Source organism: Giraffa tippelskirchi, chromosome 1 (genome assembly GCF_054371585.1).
Source record: "Giraffa tippelskirchi isolate mGirTip1 chromosome 1, T2T-mGirTip1v1.2.pri, whole genome shotgun sequence".
Lineage (NCBI taxonomy): Eukaryota > Metazoa > Chordata > Mammalia > Artiodactyla > Giraffidae > Giraffa > Giraffa tippelskirchi.
The window spans coordinates 148,774,098-148,794,607 of NC_137275.1; the positions used below are offsets into that span (position 1 = coordinate 148,774,098).

At 40.1% G+C, this 20,510-nt stretch overlaps 1 protein-coding gene across 8 annotated transcripts in view; it reads left to right on the top strand.

Moving 5' to 3' along the window:
- The window catches only part of TTC39B (tetratricopeptide repeat domain 39B), a 141,234-nt gene that overhangs the window by 34,702 nt on the left and 86,022 nt on the right, over positions 1-20,510 (top strand). For 6 of the 8 annotated variants that reach the window (XR_014056627.1, XR_014056628.1, XM_081500038.1 and 3 more), the window contains exon 2: positions 8,297-8,331. The exons of the other annotated variants lie outside the window; for them this stretch is intronic. Coding sequence is in view for 4 of the 6 variants with exons in the window: in XM_081500038.1 (XP_081356164.1) it covers positions 8,297-8,331 (35 nt within the window). In the remaining 2 variants the exon portion in view is untranslated. The remainder of the gene's footprint in view (positions 1-8,296; positions 8,332-20,510) is intronic. 8 annotated transcript variants of the gene reach the window in all.

Here is a 20,510-nt window from a genome sequence, read left to right on the forward strand (position 1 = left end):
GAATAATAATAGTCACAAGGTCAGGAGACAAATCATATCTCAAGAAAGAGGATCGAGACTAATTAGTTTTGCCTAAGGAGAATGTTTACTGAAGGAGACCTGAGCCCGTCTCATTCCATGACCTCTGTCCTGGGAACAGTGTGCCATTCCACTTGATAAGGAACAGAGGTTTTATGAGAAACAGCACGTAGGAATCCTCCTGTTAAACATCCCCTGATATTCCGGTTCTTCTGCCTTTTCTAAATCCAGCTTGTACATCTGGAAGTTCATGGTTCATGTACTGTTGAAGCCTGGCTTGGAGAATTTTCTGTTTTTTAAATTAGTTTATTTATCTATTTTTTAACTTTACAATATTGTATTTGTTTTGCCATACGTTGAAATGAATCCACCATGGGTGTACATGTTTTCCCCTTCCAGAACCCCTCTCCCACCTCCCTCCCCATCCCATCCCTCCCGTTCATCCCACTGCAATTTTCAGTGTTACTTTACTGGTGTGTGAGATGAGTGCGATTGTGTGGTAGTTTGAGCATTCTTTGGCATGGCCTTTCTTTGGGATTGGAATGAAAACTGACCTTTTCTAGTCCTGTGGTCACTGCTGAGTTTTCCAAATTTGCTGGGATATTGAGTGTAGCACTTTCACAGGATCATCTTTTAGCATTTGAAATAACTCAACTGGAATTCCATCACCTCCACTAGTTTTGTTCCTAGTGATGCTTCCTAAGGCCCACTTGACTTTGCATTCCAGATGTCTGGCTCTAGGTGAGTAATCACACCATCGTGGATATCTGGGTTATGAAGATCTTTTTTGTATAGTTCTTTGTGTATTCTTGCCACTTCTTAATATCTTCTGCTTCTGTTAGGTCCATACTATTTCTGTCCTTAATTGTGCCTCTTTGCATGAAATATTCCCATGGTATCTGTAATTTTCTTGAAGAGATCTCTAGTCTTTCCCATTCTATTGTTTTCCTCTATTTCTTTGCTTTGATCACTGAGGAAGGGTTTCTTATCTCTCCTTGCTATTCTTTGGAACTCTGCATTCAAATGGGTATATCTTTCCTTTTCTCCTTTGCGCTTAGCTTCTCTTCTTTTCTCAGCTATTTGTAAGGCCTCCTCAGACAACCGTTTTGCCTTTTTGCATTTCTTTTTCTTGGGGATGGTCTTGATCACTGCCTCCTGTACAATGTCACAAACCTCTGTCCATAGTTCTTCGGGCACTCTGTCTGTGAGATCTAATCTCTTGAATCTGTCACTTACACTGTATAATCGTAAGAGATTTGATTTAGGTCATACCTGAATGGTCTAGTGGTTTTCCCTACTTTGTTCAATTTCAGTCTGAATTTGGCAATAAGGAGTTCATGATCTGAGTCACAGTCAGCTCTCGGTCTTGTTTTTGCTGACTTTATAGAGCTTCTCCATCTTTGGCTACAAAAACATATAATCAATCTGATTTAGATATTGACCATCTGGTGATGTCCATGTGTAGAGTCTTCTTTTGTGTTGTTGGAAGAAGGTGTTTGCTATGACTGTTGTGTAGTCTTGGCAAAACTTTGTTAGCCTTTGATCTGCTTCATTTTGTACTCCAAGGCCAAATTTGTCTGTTACTCCAGGTGTTTCTTGACTTCCTACTTTTGCATTCCAGTCCCCTATATTGAAAAGGATATCATTTTTGGGTGTTAGTTCTAGAAGGTCTTGTAGGTCTCATAGAACTGTTCGACTTCAGCTTCTTCAGCATTACTGGTCGGGGCATAGACTTGGATTACTGTGATATTGAATGGTTTGCCTTGGAAGGGAACAGAGATCATTCTGTCATTTTTGAGATTGCATCCAAGTACTGTATTTTGGACCCTTTTGTAGATTATGATGGCAGCTCCATTTCTTCTAAGGGATTCTTGCCCACAGTAGTAGATATAATGGTCATCTGAGTTAAATTTCATCCATTCCAGTCCATTTTAGTTCGCTGATTCCTAAAATGTCAATGTTCACTCTTGCCATCTCCTGTTTGACCGCTTCCAATTTGCCTTTATTCATGGACCTAACATTGCAATTCCTATGCAATATTGCTCTTTACAGCATCAGACTTTACTTCCATCACCAGTCACATCCACAACTGGGTGTTGTTTTTACTTTGGCTCCGTCTCTTCATTCTTTCTTGAGTTATTTCTCCACTGATCTCCAGGAGCATATTGGGCACCCACCGACCTGGGGAGTTCATCCTTCAGTGTCCTATCTTTTTGCCTTTTCATACTGTTCATGGGGTTCTCAAGGCACGAATACTGAAGTGGTTTGCCATTCCCTTCTCTAGTGGACCACATTGTGTCAGAATTCTCCACCATGACCTGTCTGTCTTGGGTGGCCCTACACAGCATGGCTCATAGTTTCGTTGAGTTAGACAAGGCTTTGGTCCATGTGACCTGTTTGATTAGTTTTCTGTGATTGTGGTTTTCATTCTGTTGGCCCTCTGATGGATAAGGATAAGAGGCTTATGGAAGCTTCCTGATGGGAGAGACTGACTGAGAGGGAAACTGGGTCTTGTTCTGATGGGCGGGGCCATGCTCAGTAAATCTTTAATCCAATTTTCTGTTGATGGGCAGGGCTGTGTTCCCTCCCTGTTTGTTTGACCTGAGGCCAAACTATGGTGGAGGTAATGAAGATAATGGCTTCCTCCTTCAAAAGGTCCCATGCGTGCACTGCTGCACTGAGTGCCCCTGACCCTGCACCAGGCCACCACCGACCCACGCCTCTGCCGGAGACTCCTAGACACTCCCGGGCAAGTCTGGGTCAGTCTCTGGTGGGGTCACTGCTCCTTTCTCCTGGGTCCTGGTGTGTACAAGGTTTTGTTTGTGCCTTCCAAGAGTCTGTTCTCCCAGTCCTGTGTAAGTTCTGGTGGCTCTAAGGTGGTGTTAATGGCGACCTCCTCCAAGAGGGCTTATACCACACCAGGTCTGCTGTATCCAGACCCCCTGCCCCTGTGGCAGGTAACTGAGGACCCGTACCTCCGCAAGAGATGCTGTGGCTTCTAATTTGATAGTAAATAGCAAAGTCAAACACAAGGACATCATCTGAAGGAATTCAAGAATCCTTGGGAGGATTTGTGCAACAGTCTGCAGTGTTGCCTCCAGAGATATGATGCCCTCTTCTCTCCTCCACTTCTCCACCTCTGCCCAATTGCCTTAGCTCCATTTTTTGGATGTTTTTCTTAGTTGACATTAAAAAAATACTTTGAAGTTAAATCTGGAGTCAAATCTCAGTTCCTTCACTTACCAGCCTTGTAATATTGCTCAGGTAGTTAGTTACCTGTGACTGAATTTACTTGCTACAAATTGGAGGAGCTTTGTATAGTGCCTGACACATGTTAGGCACTCATTTAATCTTAGTTCTTGTCTTTGTGTATCAGTCGTGTCCAACTCTTTGTGACCCCGTGGACTGTAGCCTCTGTCCTTGGAATTCTCCAGGCAAGAATACTGGAATGAGTAGCTTTCTCTTCCTTAGGGGATCTTCCCAACCCAGGGTTCCAGTTGGGTGTCCCGCACTGCAGGCAGATTCTCTACTCTCTGAGTCACCAGGGAAACTCCTTTTCTTTTTATTAAGTGAAAAAAAAAAATCACCTTTTGTCTGGACTTTAGAGACAAAGTTTTCTTCCTCTTTTTATCCTTCTCTCTTGCTTTTTTTTTCTATTTCTCTTTTTGATTTCTAGTTTATTAGAATAATATCCTAGAACTCTGGTGGATTTTCTCTGTTATGTGGAGGCATTCTATTAAATTTTTATTATTAATCTAAGTGGAAAAAATCTATTTTAACATTTTTTAATTAAAAAATTTCCCCCAGCTTTGTGAGCTGTAGTTAACTTGTAACTTCGTGTAAGTTTAAGGTGTGCAACTTAATGATTTGATACATGACTGTACTGTAAAATGACTACCATAATAAGGTTATTTAACACATCCTTCATGTCACATAGTCATAATTTGGTTGTGTGTATGATGAAAATTTTCAAGATCAGCTCTTTGAACAACTTTCAAATATGCAGTGCAGTATTGTTAGCTGTGGTTTCCATGTTGTACAGTATGTTTTATTTAGAGAACCTGCTGCATATGATAGGGGCTTCCCCCATGGCTCAGGGGTAAAGAATCTGCCAGCAATGTGGGAGACACGGGTTTGATCCCTGGGTCAGGAAGATCCCCTAGGGGAGGGCATGGCAACCGACTCCAGTACTCTTGCTGGAAGAATCCCATGGACAGGGGAGCCTGATGGGTTACAGTCCATAGGGTCACAAACAGACATGACTGAAGTGACTGAGCACTCAGGCACACACTGCATATGATAAAGGGAGAGGTGTTACTCAGATGAAGATGATTTCTTACTGGATATAACTTAGTGTTTCTTGTTTTGAGATGGATTGTTACTGTTGTTCAGTCACTAAGTCGTGTCAGACTCTTTGCAACTTTATGAACTGCAGCATGCCAGGCTTCCCTGTCCTTTACTATCTCTTGGAGTTTGTTCAAATTCATGAGTCAGTGATGCCATCTAACCATCTCATCCTTTGTCGTCCCCTACTCCTCTTGCCCTCAGTCTTTCCTAGCATCGGGGTCTTTTCCAGTGAGTCAGCTCTTTGCATCAGGTGGGCCAAGTACTGGAAATTGAGCTTTAGCATCAGTCCTTCCAGTGAATATTCAGGGTTGATTTCCTTAAGCATTGACTAGTTTGATCTCTTTGCAGTACAAGGGACTTTCAAGAGTCTTCTCTAGCACCACAGTTCGAAAGCATCAATTCTTCGGTGCTCAGCCTTCTTTATGGTCCATCTCTCACATCAGTACATGACTAATGGAAAAAGTATAACACTGAGATGGGTATAGGGATATTACTTGTTTAAGTGTAAATATTAGCCTTGTTTCTTTTAAAAAGGAGAGCTGGCTTTCTGAGCTATCTTTCCTGAAGCCCACTCTGTGTCTCTGTGCCTGCTGTGTGCCCTGCTCTGGGTTGAGGTTTGTGAGGAGGGGGTCAGGTGCACAGAAGCTCTCAGGAGCATGCTCTCTGCATTCCCCCTTCCTGGTACAGGTCGGCCTGGGTGGGGTTAACAGGAATGCTGGAGGGACCATGAGCTGGTGTCTGGCACAGGTAAATTTAATTGGTCATCACAACTAGAACTGGGTTTCTGGAGAGCCTAGTCTTCCACCTTCTCTGAAACCCTTCAGATGTTAAACCTGTGTACTGGAATGTGGGACGCTGGGCTGTGATTCAAAATGACAAGGTTGGTGATACCAAGAGCCTCTTCAGACTTTTGATTTGGATAAAGGAATGTTTTCTTAGAAATTTTTATATAGGCCAGAGAAGCATCTTCTTACTTTTGGCTTAGTTTCTTCTGCTATAGCACCAGCTCCTTATTCTTTCATGGCTGGTGTATGAGCTTCTGATTTTGCTCCAGTCATTAGTCTCTGGAGAATGAGGAATAAGATGGAATTGCCCTTGATTCCACCTCCCTTACAGAGTATGGTATGAATGTAGATCAGGGATCCCAAATTCTCAACTCAGTTCTGCCACTACTTAGAATGTTTCTTCTTTTTTGTATTTACACATTTTGTTTCCTGCCTGCCTGCAGAGTTAGTATGTTGTACGTGTTTAGTCGCTCAGTTGTGTCTGAGTCTTTTGCAACCCCATGGACTGTAGCCCACCAGGCACCTCTGTCCATGGGATTCTCCAGGCAAGAATACTGGAGTGGGTTGTCAAACCCTTCTCCAGGGTATCTTACCGACCCAGGGATTGAGCCCTAGTCTCCTTCATTGTAGGCGGATTCTTTACCATCTGAGCCACCAGGAAAGCCATAGTATGGTGTATACATTGTTCAGTATTAATAATCAAATGAGAGAAAAGCTCTTGGGTCCTCTTTCTTCATTTCTGTCTTATAGCTCCAAATGAGGTGATGTGATCACTGCCCTGATGGCCCAAGCTCAATTCATTCATTCAGCAACATTCATTGAACAACAACTCTGTGCCAAGCCCTGGTGATTTCTATGTAGACATGATAAATGAGAACCTGCCCTGATGGAGACAGATTGTAACCAAGTAAACAGATGAGATGATGAGAGATTGTGATATTAAGAATGGTACTGAGAATGAAAGAAATCAGATGATGGGAAACTATTAATATGCTGCTGTTAGTAATTTTAATTTGGTTTATCAGAGGACTTGAAAATGAAAAAATGAGAGTGAGTCAGCCATAGGAAGAGTTGAGTGAAGAACAGTCTGGTAAAGAGACATGCAGAGAGGCATGGGATGAGTTTGGCTTGTGCATGGAACAGAAGGACAGACTTGTGGCTGAAGTGGAGTTAGTAAGGGGGCCAGTGGGCAGAGGGGTAGTCAGAGGCTGGCAGGGTCGTTTAGGGGCTTCATAGATTTTTGAGAAGGAATTTGAATTTTATCTTTCTTTCAGGACTCTACCTTGTTCTTTTTAAAAATTGAAATATAGTTGATTTACAGTGTTTCAAGTTTATATTATATAGGCTTCCCTTGTAGCTCAGTCGGTAAAGAGTCTGCATGCAATGTAGGAGACCCGGATTCGATTCCTGGGTTGGGAAGATCCCCTGGAGAAGGAAGTGGCAACCCACTCCAGTATTCTTGCCTGGAGAATCCCATGGAGCCTGGCAGGCTACAGTCTATGGGGTTGCAAGAGTTGGACACAACTGAGCAACTAAGCACACACTCTTCAGTCTCATTCAGCCCAGAAGCACAATGAAACAAATAACAGGACTAAGCACACAACACAAGTTTATAGCAAAGTGATTCAGTTATATATATATATATATGTGTGTGTATGTATATATGTATATACATATAGATACATATAGATACATACATACATATATATATATATATATATATATATATATAGGCTTTCCTTCATGGCTCAGTGGGTAAAGAATTTGCCTGCAATGCAGGAGACACAGGAAACATGGGTTCAATTGTTTGATCAGGATGATCCATGGAGGAAGAAATGGCAACCCACTCCAGTATTCTTGCCTGGAACATTCCATGGACAGAGGAGCCTGGCGGGCTATAGTCCAAAGGGTTGCAAAGAGTCAGACATGACTGACTAAGCACCCATATATATGTATATACACACACGCACACACATATATTGTGTATATATATATATTCTTTCTTTTTCAGAAACTTTTCCATTATAGGTTATTACAAGATATTGAAGATTTTCTGTACTATACAGTAGGTCTTGGATGTTTATTAAATTTGGATTTATTCTACGTGCAGTGGAAAACTTTTAAAGAGGTCTAAAGCAGTAGTATGATGTGAGCTTATTAAAGAAGAGAAAGATAAGAGTAACTTCAGCTGTTACGTGAAGAATTGGATGGCAGGTGTGAAGCGTGGGAGCAGGGAGGCCAGGGAGGTCCTGTGTGTGGCTGTGGAAATGGTGGTAGGAATGTGAGGGAAGGAGAGTTTGGAGATTCAACTAGGTTATAGTGGGTCCCAGATAACTGCATGAGGACCTTGGATTTGATTTTTGCAGCTATGAGGGAACTTTGTGTATGTGTAAGTTTGTGTGTGAGTGTATGTGTGTTTCTAAGTGTGTGTCTGTGAGTTTACGGGTGAGCTTGCGAGTCAGTGTGTATGAGTGTGGGGTGCATGTGTGGATTTGTAAGCAGATGGGAGTGTGCATGTGTGTGTGTTTGTGTGTGTTGTGTGTATGTGTTTGGGTTTTTCTCCTGATGCAACTTTTGAACAGGCCAGTGGCATAAAGAAAAGGCTGCCCTCTATGCTGTAGAGAACAGTCTGGCGGCAGGGAGATGTGCTGGGTGGGTAGTGGAGTTAGATGTGACACAAAGGCCCAGGGGTGCTAACGTGGCCAGCCAGGGAGAAAGAGATGACTGAATTGGGGCAAGTCCTGTTATTTGTTTCATTCTGCTTCTGGGTTGAATGAGACTGAAGACTCCTTTAGAGGAGTCACAGTTTCTTCAAATTAGCCCAGTTTGATTGCTAGCTGAGTATTTTACTAGTCTTATTTTTTTTAAAAAAACTTACCTAAGTTAAATCTCACTTACATTCATGTGCTTGATTTCTCTGAAAGGAATTACATTAGTGAGCGTTAAGTGGAGTAGTTCTACTGCAGCCCACCCAAACTCCCCTCTCTGTTGCTGACAGGCATGCATACATGTGCTTGGGCACATACGCATGCACACGTGTGCACACACATGCGTGTGCACACACGTGCACACACACACACACGAGTCTCTTTTATATTTAAAGTTCTTGATTCCTGAGACACTTATTGTGTTTTTTGTTCCCCCAGGACATCTTTGAAGATGCTTTGGAAACCCTCTCTGTGTAAGTAGTAACGTAATAAAAAAGTATGTGGTAGAGAAAATTGATGGTTTTCTTTTAAAAAAAATAAATATTTCATTCGCATTTTTTTGAGCATAGTGACTATTGTTGGAAAAACTCAATTCTCTATAATTTAACATTTAGGATATGATTAAGCTTAAGAAAGGATCTATCCAAAGTTACTGTCAAAATACATTTTTGAGTCAGATTTCTTATAACTTTAAACTAAAATAAAAGAAAAAATGTTTTCCAACAAATTAAATTTTGTTTATAGCTAACCCTTTTATATCTTGCCCGTATTTCTTTACATGGTTAGCCTCATATTGTAGATTTTTTCTTTTGGTTTGCACTTAGTTTTATTATAAGCATTTCCTGTAAGCCTATATAATTTTTGTAATGATTTTAAATGATGTCATATTAGATCAAGTGGAACACCACAGTTTGCTTATTCTTTTCTCCTTTCTTAGACATTTAGTTTGTTACTGGCTTAAAAGCTTAAAACTAAGTAGTGAATATTTTAATGTGTATAGTTTTGTTATATTTTTGAATTGTCTCTGAAAGTTTAACTTCACCAACGTAGAATTATTGGCTATAAAAGGGATGACTATTTTTATTGCTCTTTATGTGATATTTCTCAAGTTGCCCTTCTGTACTAGTCAATTCAGGCTGCCATAACAAAATAGGTTGGATAGCTTAAACAACAGAAATTAATTTTCTCACAGTTTTGGAGCCTGAAAGTGAGAGATCAGGTTGCTAGCGTGGTTCAGTTCTGGTGAGAGCTCTCTGCCTGATTTACAGATGGTCACCTTCTCATTGTATCTCCACAGGCAGAGAGAGAGAGAGAGAGAGAGAGAGAGAGAGGTCTCTAGGAGAGAGAGAGAGAGAGAGGTCTCTAGGGGTTCTTCCTTATAAGGGCATTAGTCATGAGGACCCCACTCTCAGGATCTGATCTAAATCTAATTATCTCCCAAAGGCCTCATCTCCAAATGCCATCACATTGGGGATCAGGGCTTCAATATATGAATTTTGGGGGAATGCAATTCTGAGATGGTTGGATGGCATCACCGACTTGATGGACATGAGTTTCAGCAAGCTTCAGGAGTTAGTGATAGACTGGGAAGCCTGACGTGCTGTAGTCCATGGGATCGCAAAGAGTTGGACGCGGTTGAGTGACTGAACTGAATTCAGTCCATAGCACTTTCAAAAGAATTTTATCTTTTGAATTTTATCTTATTTTAGCTATGAACAATGGGTACGTGTAGCATCATCATCCCTAGGTATTATTTGAAACCATTTTGCTGCTTAAAAAGTGAAAAGTGTTAGTTGCTCAGTCATGTCCGACTCTTTGCGACCCTGTGGACTGTGGCCCACCAGCATCCTCTGTCCATGGAATTCTCCAGGCAATAATATTGGAGTGGGAAGCCATTCCCTTCTCCATGGGAACTTCCTGACCCAGGGATCGAACCTGGGTCTCTTGCATTGCAGGCTCTTTACCGTTTGAGCCATCAGGGAAGCCCTTTGCTACTTTAGTGATACCTAATTGTTTTGTTAAATTTTTTTTTTTTTTTTCTGAGAGTTCTTTCTTGGCTTAATGGTTAGGATTCCAGGCCTTCACTACCGTGGCCTGGGGTTAATCCCTGCTTGGGGAACTGAGATCTCACAAGCCATGTGGTGTACCCCTCCCACCCCCAATTTTTTTTTCTTATAATTATTGTTTAGTCCATTGCATTCCCTTATGTATGAATTCTAGTCTTCTCTTGCCTATTTAACTTTTTTTCTCACTGTTTCTCATACATACTTATGAACTTTCATATATATGTATACACCTTCATCTTTGGTTCTTTTTGCTACAGATACTTTCCCTTAATTGCTATTTTTATGTTGGAGTTGCACATTTTTTTACTGTCCAAAAGATTTTAGTGTTTGTCATTGAATGTATATGTGATTAAAAAGAACTTAATTGTGATTAGGATTAAAAAAAATAACCTTGCTACTGTGCAATAGTTTCAGATTTACAGAACTATTATGAACATAGTATGGAAAGTCCTATATATCCCACACTGGTTTTCCCTATGATTAATTTCTTACATTAGAATGGTACATTTGTCACAATTAATAATCTAATATGGATGTGTTGTTATGGCTAAAGTCCATACTTTATTCAGATATCTTTAGTTTTTATGTAGTATCCTTTTTCTGTTCTGGGATCTCATTCAGGACACCACATTATAATTATTTGTTCTGTCTCTTAGCCTACTCGTGATTGTGACAGTTTCTCAGACTTTACTTGGTTTTGATGACCTTGTCAGTTTTGACACTACTCATTTGTTTTGTGGAATATCTCTCATTTGAGATTTATCTGTTTTTTTTTTTTCCCTCATGATTAGACTGAGTTCATGTATTGTGGGGAGATAAACCACAGATGTAAAATATCATTCTCATCACACTATATCAAAGGTACATGTCATCAACCTAGCTTACTACTATTGAGGCTAAACTTAATCACTTGGCTTGAGATAGTGTTTGTCAGGTCTTGCCACTGTAAAGTTACTTTTCCTCCCCTTCCCTTTTCATGCTGTACTCTTTGGAAGATAATCTGCTTGTGTAATTTTAAAAATCACTTTTAAGGTGAGTGCATTATTTGCCATCCAGAAATCTTGTTCCTCTCTGCTGCTGCTGCTCTGCTCTGAGCATTGGCAGGAACTGAGCTTGAGTTGCGTGGTAGACTGAAATCCAGGAGATAGAAAAGGGTCTGACTGTGGGGCTGGTGACTGGAATTCACAGTGGAGGCTCTGCTGTTCCCAATGAGAAACTGGAACACTGGACACACATCAGAAAGGGGTTCAGGTCTCAGAGATGAAAACAGGTCAGGCTGATGTAATTGATGTGACCCATGGGCGATACACATTAAAACTTGTGTTTCCTTGAATTTTCACTGGTTGCATTAAACTGGCAGCGGCTTTACCTCTGGGTTTGAAAGGCATTGTCAACAATTTCTAACACTGACTAGTTTTTAAAAAATCAAATTATAGGGAAACAGAAACTTCTGAACTTGACTTCTGGTTTCTGGTTTTGCATGTAAGGAGCTTGAAGTCACCACTCTGTCCTAACAACAAGTAAAGAGCTTAACAGACTTGAGAAATCCACACTTCATTTTGGAGCCAAAGGAAAGGGGAGGATACAGGGCAGATCCCTACCCCCAGTACTAGAGGGTCAGAAGGGCAAATACGGGAGTATGGTGTACAGAGCCAAAGCCAGGACTGGAAGACCTCAGCTGTGATGGAAGAATTGGTGGAGGCTTAGTGTGAACAATTCTGGGAGTTAAGAACCACAGGGGAACCCCTCATATGAAGCCCCTTCCCCTCCTAATGTGAGATTTGCCTCTAGAAGCTCTACTAGATTCCTGCAGTAAACAGAGGAGAAAAATCCCTTTGGGCATCCTGCAGGGTAAGGAGAAAAGGAACCATTCTGAAATATACCGGATTTGACTATTCTTAACAAGGCCTACCCTCAGGGGAGAGTAGTTAACCAGAGTCTAACTGACCTGGGAACTCCAGCCCACTCTGGCCATCCTGTCCCATGTATGTGAGAAGAAAAACTGAGAAACACTTGAGAAGTTCCCAGTCCAGAGGCACAGGCTCCCTTAAGGACTGTGACCTAATCACAGGAGTGTAGAATGTTTCCCCTTCCCCAACCCTCACCACCATGTGACCACAGGCTGATTTACAGCAATTCCTTATATCACATACATCATATTTAACCACCAAGAAAGATTACAAGGCAAACCAATAGGCAAAAAACACAGTTTGAAGAGGCAGAGTAAACATCTAAACCAGACATAGCAGGGATGTGGGGGTTTCAAACAAACTATGGTGAATTTGCCGTGGGCCCTATGGGTGAAGTAGAGAGCCAACCTGCAGGAACAGATGCGCAGTGTAAACAGAAAGATCGAAGTCATAAGGAAGAACCAAAAAGAAATGCTAGACATCAAAACACTCTAACAGAAATGAAAGCTGCCTTTGATGGACTTATTAGACTGGACATGGCTGAGGAAAGAGTCTCTGAGCTAGAGGCTAGAGCGATATAATCCTGAATAGAGTCTTCAAAACCTGAAAAGCAAAGAGAACAAAGACTGATAAAAACAGAACAGAATATCCAAGGACTGTAGGACGGGTACAGGTACAGGTGTTGTGCTTGTATGGGAACACTAGGAGGAAAAGAAAGGAACAGAAGAATATTTGAAACAATAATGGTTGATAATTTCCACAGTTAATGTTAGACATCAAACCATAGATCCAGGAAGGTAAGAGAACACTGAATTGGATGAACACCAAAAAATAACCTCTAGATATATCTGCCACCTGCAAACTGCAGAGTAGCAAAGATAAATTCCTGAAATAAAAAACACACCTTACCTCTAGAGGAGCAGAGTTAACTTCTCGTCAGAAACCAGGCAAGTGAAAGAAAGTGGAGTGAAATATTTGTGTTCAGAGAATAAAACCACCAGCCTAGAATTCTGCACTCTCTGAAATTATCTTCCAAAATAAAGGAGAAATAAAAGCTTTTTCAGGTGAACAAAAATTAAAGCAATTTATTACCCATAGATCTGCCTTATGAGAAACATGAAAAGAAGTTCTATATAGAGAGGGAAAATAATATGTAGAACCTCAGATCTACATAAAGGAAAGAAGAACATCAAAAAAGAAATAAAGTAAAATAAAACACTTTTTCATATTCTTAATTGATCTAACAGATAGCAGTTTGTTGAAAATAATGCCAACAGTGTATTTGGTTATATATACTTATGTTTATATCTTTATATGTTTATATCTTTATATGTTTATATATATATATATACACACGCAAAAGATATATATATATATGCTTGTGTATGCTTACATATAAGTGAGATGCATGACAACAGTGATACAAGGAGTGGGAGGGAGAATAGTATTATCTTGTTATTATAAAGTACTCACACTACCTGTGAAATGGTACAGTATATTTGAATGGAGACTTAGATTAGATGTAAATGTGTATCGTGAACTCTAGGGCAACCACCAAAAAAAAGTAAAAAAAGAAGTAAAGCTGATGTGCTAAGAAAGGAGAGAAAATGGAGCATATGAAATGTTCAATTAAAACAATATAAGGCAGAAAAAGAGTGGAAGACAAGAATAGGAACAAAAGTGAGGGCAAGAAATAAAAATAGTGATGCACATGGTAGGTGTTAATCCAGCTATATCAATAATCACTTTGAATGTCAGTGGTCTAATTTTACAAATTAAAAGACATTATCAGAGTAGCTCAAAAAATATGGTCCAACTATACATTGTTTACAACAAAACCCATTTAAAATAAAAGACACATATAGAATGAAAGTAAATTGAGAAAAAATATACCATGCTAACAGTAGTCATCAGAAAGCAGGAATAGCTGTATTAATTTTGGACAGAGCAGACTTTAAAGTAAGGAAAGTTATCAGGAATAAAGAAAGGCATTAGCTAATGATAGAGGGGCCAATCTCCCAAGAAGGCATAACAGTTCTTAATGTGTGGATACCTAACAACAGAGCATCAAACTACATGAAGCAAAAATAGAATTATTATACAAGGAGAAATAGATTTCGTTACCATCGTTGGTGACTTCAGCTCCCTTTTTCAGAAATAGAACCCAGCAGGCAGAAAATTTTAGCCGAACTAAAAAAAAGAAAACCCTGAACTTAACCCAACTGAAGTTAATTTCGATCCCTATCTCATGCCAACTCTTACATTGCCAGCACACTATTCCAACACCGTTTGCTAAGTCTGTGAGTAAAAGAAAATGTATGTATGATGCCTCCTCCATCAAATAATAAACTCGTTAAACTAATAACTCTCTGTTTCTGGGGGCTTTCTGTTTTGGTCCTTCGATCTATGTCTTTGTGTTTGTACAAAGCTATTCTATCTGCTTTAGATGTTTCAATATTAGTATGACTGGTTCTCGGGAGACTAGCCTCCAAAAATGACTCCTGTGACCGAGATGTTTTGGATTCGTGACTATCAGAAACCCACAGTGAACTCTGAAAATGTGAAATTCTTGGAAAATTTGTATGTCTTAGCTTCTTCTATCTGACTGTCAACCATATATTATGTTTTTTTCTCTCATCTTGAAAACAATAATTTTTGAATGCTACCTCACTTTCTGATTATCTAACATTTTCTTTTCCATTCATTGCCTCTTTCAGCCTGTCTTCAGCTGTTGCCAGCATTTTTTTTTTGTAATTTTGTATTGGAGTGTAGCTGATTAACAATGTAATAGTTTCAGGTGAACAGCTAAGAGACACAGCCATATATATACATGTATCCATTGTCCGCCATGCCAGTAGTTTTTTACTTCCAAATTTAACTTCCCTGTCAGCTCAGTCATGCTCAGTTTAGCAAATCCAAAGACTTATCCGTTCTAGAACTTGCCTTGTTCTTTTAGGTTTCTGATGTGCATTATTACTTGTGACACCTGAGACTGTTCCTTAAACAGTTTTGTGTTTCCTTTTTGGTGTTGCCAAAATGTCCTTGGTAAACACTTCTCTCACCTTGGTGTAGCAACACATAATAGTAACATTTCACTTAATAGAGAGCCTTATCTATTTGAAGTAGAGTCCAATTCCAAAAAGAGTAGCCAAAGTAGATCTTAGAACCCATGCTCTAAAAATCTTGCCCTTTACTTATAGTAGAGACTTCCGTCTGGAGTCTATTTACAATGAATGTGAATAGACTTATGCTTTTTAGTATAATTTTGCTTGAGTTCTAGGAGGTATGGTGAGAGGGTGGTTTTATATTTGTTGATAGTAATATACTATTACTATATATAACAAATATAGTCATTTGTTGATAGTAGCAAAAAATGACAGAGAAAGAAGAAAGTAAGTATGATGTACAGTCATAGAACTCCAGAGCACAGCAGTGTGGTTTTACCTTGCTCAGGTACACACGCTGAGATGTACCTTTCTGGAGAGTCAAGCCCTTGGTCTTGACAGTGAACTTGATTACCAGTTTCAGCCTCATTTACTACCTGGGGGACCTGTTGGGACAGTTTCACTGAGTCTCAGTTTCTTCATGTGCTCACAGATTTATTGGGAGATAAAATGAAATTCAATTTAAATGTTATAATGGGTATAAACAAATAGTAGGTGCTCAGTAAATATCAGTACTTTACTGCTCCCCTACCCTGGTCACTGTCAATCTCCACGGAGAAAGTCATGTTAATGATGCTGTCTCTGAGACATTGGAAAAAAGTTATATCTAGTATATTCTATTTAAGAGAATAGAAACTTGTGTGATATATATAAGAAAATTCCAAAATGACTAAAAATGTTTCCAGATAACATTTGAAAGTCAGTAGGTTGTACTTTGGGCTTCCCTGGTAGCTCAGACAGTAAAGAATTTGCCTGCAATGCAGGAGACCTGAGTTCAATCCCTGAATCGGGAACCCCACTCCAGTATTCTTGCCTGGAGAATCCCATGGACAGAAGAATCTGGCGGGCTACAGTCCAGGGGTTTGCAAAGAGTTGGATACAACCGAGTGAGTAACACTTTAACTTTCACTTTGCATTCCCAGGTAGCTCAGTGTTACAGAGTCCACCTGCCACTGCAGAAGACATAGGAGACGCAGGAGACTGAGGGACTGAGCACACACATGCTTTATTTACAGGGAAAGCTCTCTTGGATGTGTCTCCACATCATAGAGTGTGATGTCCCTGTACCATCTCTCCTGAGTTATTGACCCTTTCTGAAATGGAAAATATTACTGAAGAAATCTGTTATTCTATATTTTTCTTTTAACGTATTCTGTATGTTTTCTCTCTGATTAGAAGTATATGTTAATTGAAAAAAATTCTTCAACAGGTTTTTATGTGAACTTTTATTTGGTCCTAGTTTCAGGGTTTCCCAACACTTATCTCTGATTCCCTCTTAAATTTATCATGCCATGACATTTCTTTTGTGATCTGTTAGCTGCTAAACTCGGTAGAGCTCTTTTTCCTTATGCTGATCAAACTACATATTTTGGTTTTATGTGCAGATAGCAATGCTTCAGCCTTGCTGTAGGAGGGTGTGGTCCTCTTGCCAACCTGGTGATTAATTTCTTCCTGTGAATATTTTCTTCTGAATTTGTAATGAAAAGATGCAAGTGAACAGATGAAGAGGGGCTTCAAGTGTTTCCACTAAAGAAAACTTATCTCCTGCTCTCCTTTTCTGCTTAGTTAATTTACTACCACAGATGTAGTCTTTCCTAGTTCTGGATCTTTGTGGTAACGATTGTAATAACAACTGTGTTAACTATTTTATAAGGTTGTTAGATTTGCTAGCTGGTAGATCTTACAAACATCTCTAACATTTAGAACGGAAGGAAAATTAGATTTTTTAAAAAAATAAAACAGTGGCACATTGAACATGTCCTTTCTGAAAATTAAAATTGTTTATGAAGTTTCTGACTTATTTGCATAGGAGGTCATCTCTTAGGGAGGAACCGTACTTTAGACCCATTTAATGGTCAACAGAATTTTGCTACAAGGTTAGCTCTGCCATAGTCTCTGGCTTCTTGATTTAACAATTCCATGCTGGTGTGTGCTTCTTGGTGCCCCGATTACTGGGTATTCTTCCTGCCCAGGACAGCTACTGTATCTGACAATGTAGTGGTGGGTGTAAGTAAAGTCTGTTCATAAATTAACTGTGATATTGATTTTGGGTGGCCTCAGCCTGCAGTGGCTTGAAGCAAGGTTTGTGTTTCTGGCCAGATTGAGGTCAGCTTATGGCAGACAAGGCTCTGGCCCTTTGGCTTTGTGTAAAAAGAATTCTCCCAAAGATGGAAAGGAGTGAAACAAGTAAAGTGTTTATTAGGAGAAAAGAGTACAGTATGTATGGCTAGACACACGGGCAGACTGAGAGAGAGAGAGAGCCATGTCCTTGTGGTAGTTTGAATCACTTTTATGGGGCATTTCTTCCAGCTTTTCTTTGGCCAGTCATTTTGATTTGCCTTGTTCTAAGTTCATATTTGGAATATCTCAGGATCCTCCCATGTGTGCATGCATCTCTCAGCCAAGATGAATTCCAGCAAAGAGGCCAATGGGTAGCCTTGCCATCACTCTCCATTTGACCTCCAAGGAGCTTTCTAGGTCTCCTTGACTTTGAGAATAAGAAACATGTGGCCTTTTATCTCTTATCTGGGCAGGCCCAGCCTTTCTGTCTCGATTGTCCTGCATTTGAGAATTGATATTGAATATCGAGAATATAAAAAAATACTGATATTTTCGAGTTCCTGTCCACAGGGAATGAACTCCAGTTGCTCACTCTGGACAGGGATGGGGAGGTTCTGTCTACCACCTGCCTCAATATGACATGTGAAGAGTAAGTAAAATGTTCCAGGGGCTCCAAAGAGAGCTGTTTTCTGATTGGAAGGTTGGAGCGACTTGCATTGGTTTTGAGTTTTGAGTACTACAAGGGTTACCAGGGACCCTGTGGACATAAGCTGATTTGGGTCACCCAGGATCCTGGCCTCCATGGAGTGAGAAGAGTAGACTAACCACTTGGACTCAAGTGACTTGGTAGTGTTTAACCTTTTTCTCATGTAAACTATAGTGGGCAATGGCCCCAAAATCTAATTAACTGAAAGACCTGGTTGGGTACTAGAAAATCAAGATTTTCTTATTATGATAGTTTAGAGAAGTTCAGGAGACATCAGATTTGTGTGCTAAGACTGTTAGAACAGATGCAAGTTTAACATATTTTCAGCAGTGTTCTCTTGTATTCCATAGAACCTTGTTAAAATTTTGACTTTATCCTTATTCAGGAATTCGTAGGTGTTTTGAGTCCGGAGGCAGTGTGAATGCGGTGGGATGTGTGTGTTCCTGTGCAGCAGCTATGGTGAATTTGCTCTTACCTCTAGAATTTGAAAGAGGCAGGTGTTTTTAGCCAGGTGATAAAATGGTTACAATAGAAATAAAAATATTTTGTAGCCTAGCATGTCTCAGGGACTTCCTCCTTCTTCACACCTTCTCTTTTGAATCACAAATTGTAAATTAGAATGAGATAAAGCTTTTAAGGCAACCCGATGGCCTCTATCAGTTTGCTGCTGCTGCTGCTGCTAAGTCGCTTCAGTCGTGTCCGACTCTGTGCGACCCCATAGACGGCAGCCCACCAGGTTCCGCCGTCCCTGGGATTCTCCAGGCAAGAATACTGGAGTGGGTTGCCATTTCCTTCTCCAGCGCATGAAAGGGAAAAGTGAAAGTGAAGTCGCTCAGTCGTGTCCGACTCTTAGCGACCCCATGGGCTGCAGCCTACCAGGCTCCTCCGTCCATGGGATTTTCAAGGCAAGAGTACTGGAGTGGGGTGCCATTGCCTTCTCCGTCTATCAGTTTAGATCAGTTAATTATGGTGCAATAGGTTGGTCTGTTTTAAGGTTATTAAAGTTTGAAGTTTGGTGAATGATAGTTGGAAAACATCTAGTTAATATTTTCTTTGTAGTGGTTAAATTATAACTAGTATAACTTCAGGCTGAGTTAGATTTATTTTCATTTTTCTGTGATCTTTTCTTTGACCCAACTTCCCTGTCTAGATAATCCAAGTGTTGCTTAGGTTTGGAGGGGCCTCCCTACCCCCACCTCACCTGATTTTTCTTAACCTAGGTTGCTCTTTAATTATTTTATTGGATCTAAGATGCTGTTGATATTGTATATACCACTAAGGAAGGAAAAAACACAGTGGAGAATTTTACAGGTGACTTTGCATAAGAGAAGGGAAAAATAAAATTGTTATATAAGAGAACACAGTAAGAAAATATGTGCATTTCAATCTTGGTGCTAGGTAAGGAGGGGAAAATAATTCTCTTGAGATTCTCTGCCCTGGAACTTTTAAAAATAGCTCTATTGCATTATAAATTTATATCCCATAAAATCTTTTATATTTGCAATTGATTGAAGTTTATTATATTTATAGAACTATGTACAACCATCATTACAATCTAATTAAAAAAAAATCATCATCCAGAAAAGAAACCCTGTGCCCGTTTAGAGTCACTTGCCTTTCTTACTCCCACTCCTAGGCAACCGCTAATCTAATTTCTGCTTCTAGATTTGTCTCCACAGACAGTGCATAAAAATAGGATCATTCACTATGTCTTCTTTTGTGTCTAAGAGTTTGAGGTTTATCCATGTTGTAGTAGGTGTCAGTACTTCATTCATTCTTTTTTATAGCTGAATAATACTCAACTGTATGGATATACCACATTTTGTTTGTCCATTCATAAGTTGATTAGCCATTCAGGTTGTTTCCAGTTTTTGGCTGTTATGAATAACCCTGCTATGCACAACTGTATCCAGTTAGTTGTGTGGACACCTGTTTGCAATTCTCTGGCATCCATACCTAGGAGTAGAGCTGATGGACTGCATGGGAAGCCTGTGTTTATCTCTTTTCAACACTCTCAGAATTTCAGTCACAAGCTCATTTGTGGTCTGAATACTGGATACCAGTGTGGCCCAAACACCTTCAAGCAGGTCATAAATCCTGTGTTTATACAGTCAGTGGAATATAGAACATGGAAATAAATGTCACTAAAAAGCCCAGAGTGAGCAGTATCCCCAGGTGCCTTTTTCCTGCACTGAATTGCTTCTCTGTGTATTTTCTTTTGTACTATTAGGTCTTCTTTAGTGGCTTGCTTTTGTATTGGGACCTTCCAAAACAGGAAGTTCTTTGTATAAGGCTACTGGGGGAGGGAGTTTGTATCCATATTTTAAGCCAAGGCTTGTATATTCTATTGGGTTGGCCAAAAAGTTTGGGCTTTTTTGTCTGATGTTATGGAAAAACCCAAATGAACTTTTTGTTCAATCCAGTATAAATGCTCCTTTTCACTCCAAGGAGGAATGACAGGATTTCCTAGCTTAAAGGGAATCTTCTTAGTGATCCTTTGGTCCAGTTGTCTCATCTTACCAAGGAGGCCCAGGGGAGAGGTAGAAGACTTGGTAGTGTTGCTGGCAAAATGAATGGAAAATGACCTGTGAACCCTTATGAACCGGGCCTTTGTCATTGTGATTGCCTTTTCTGCAGGCTCAGGAGCCTCTACCAGTCAACCCCAGGTTGACACCCAAGATATGTCTGCAAGTCAGAGAAGCTCTGTTCCCAGTACTGATTTCCTTACCTCCTCCATCAGTGACC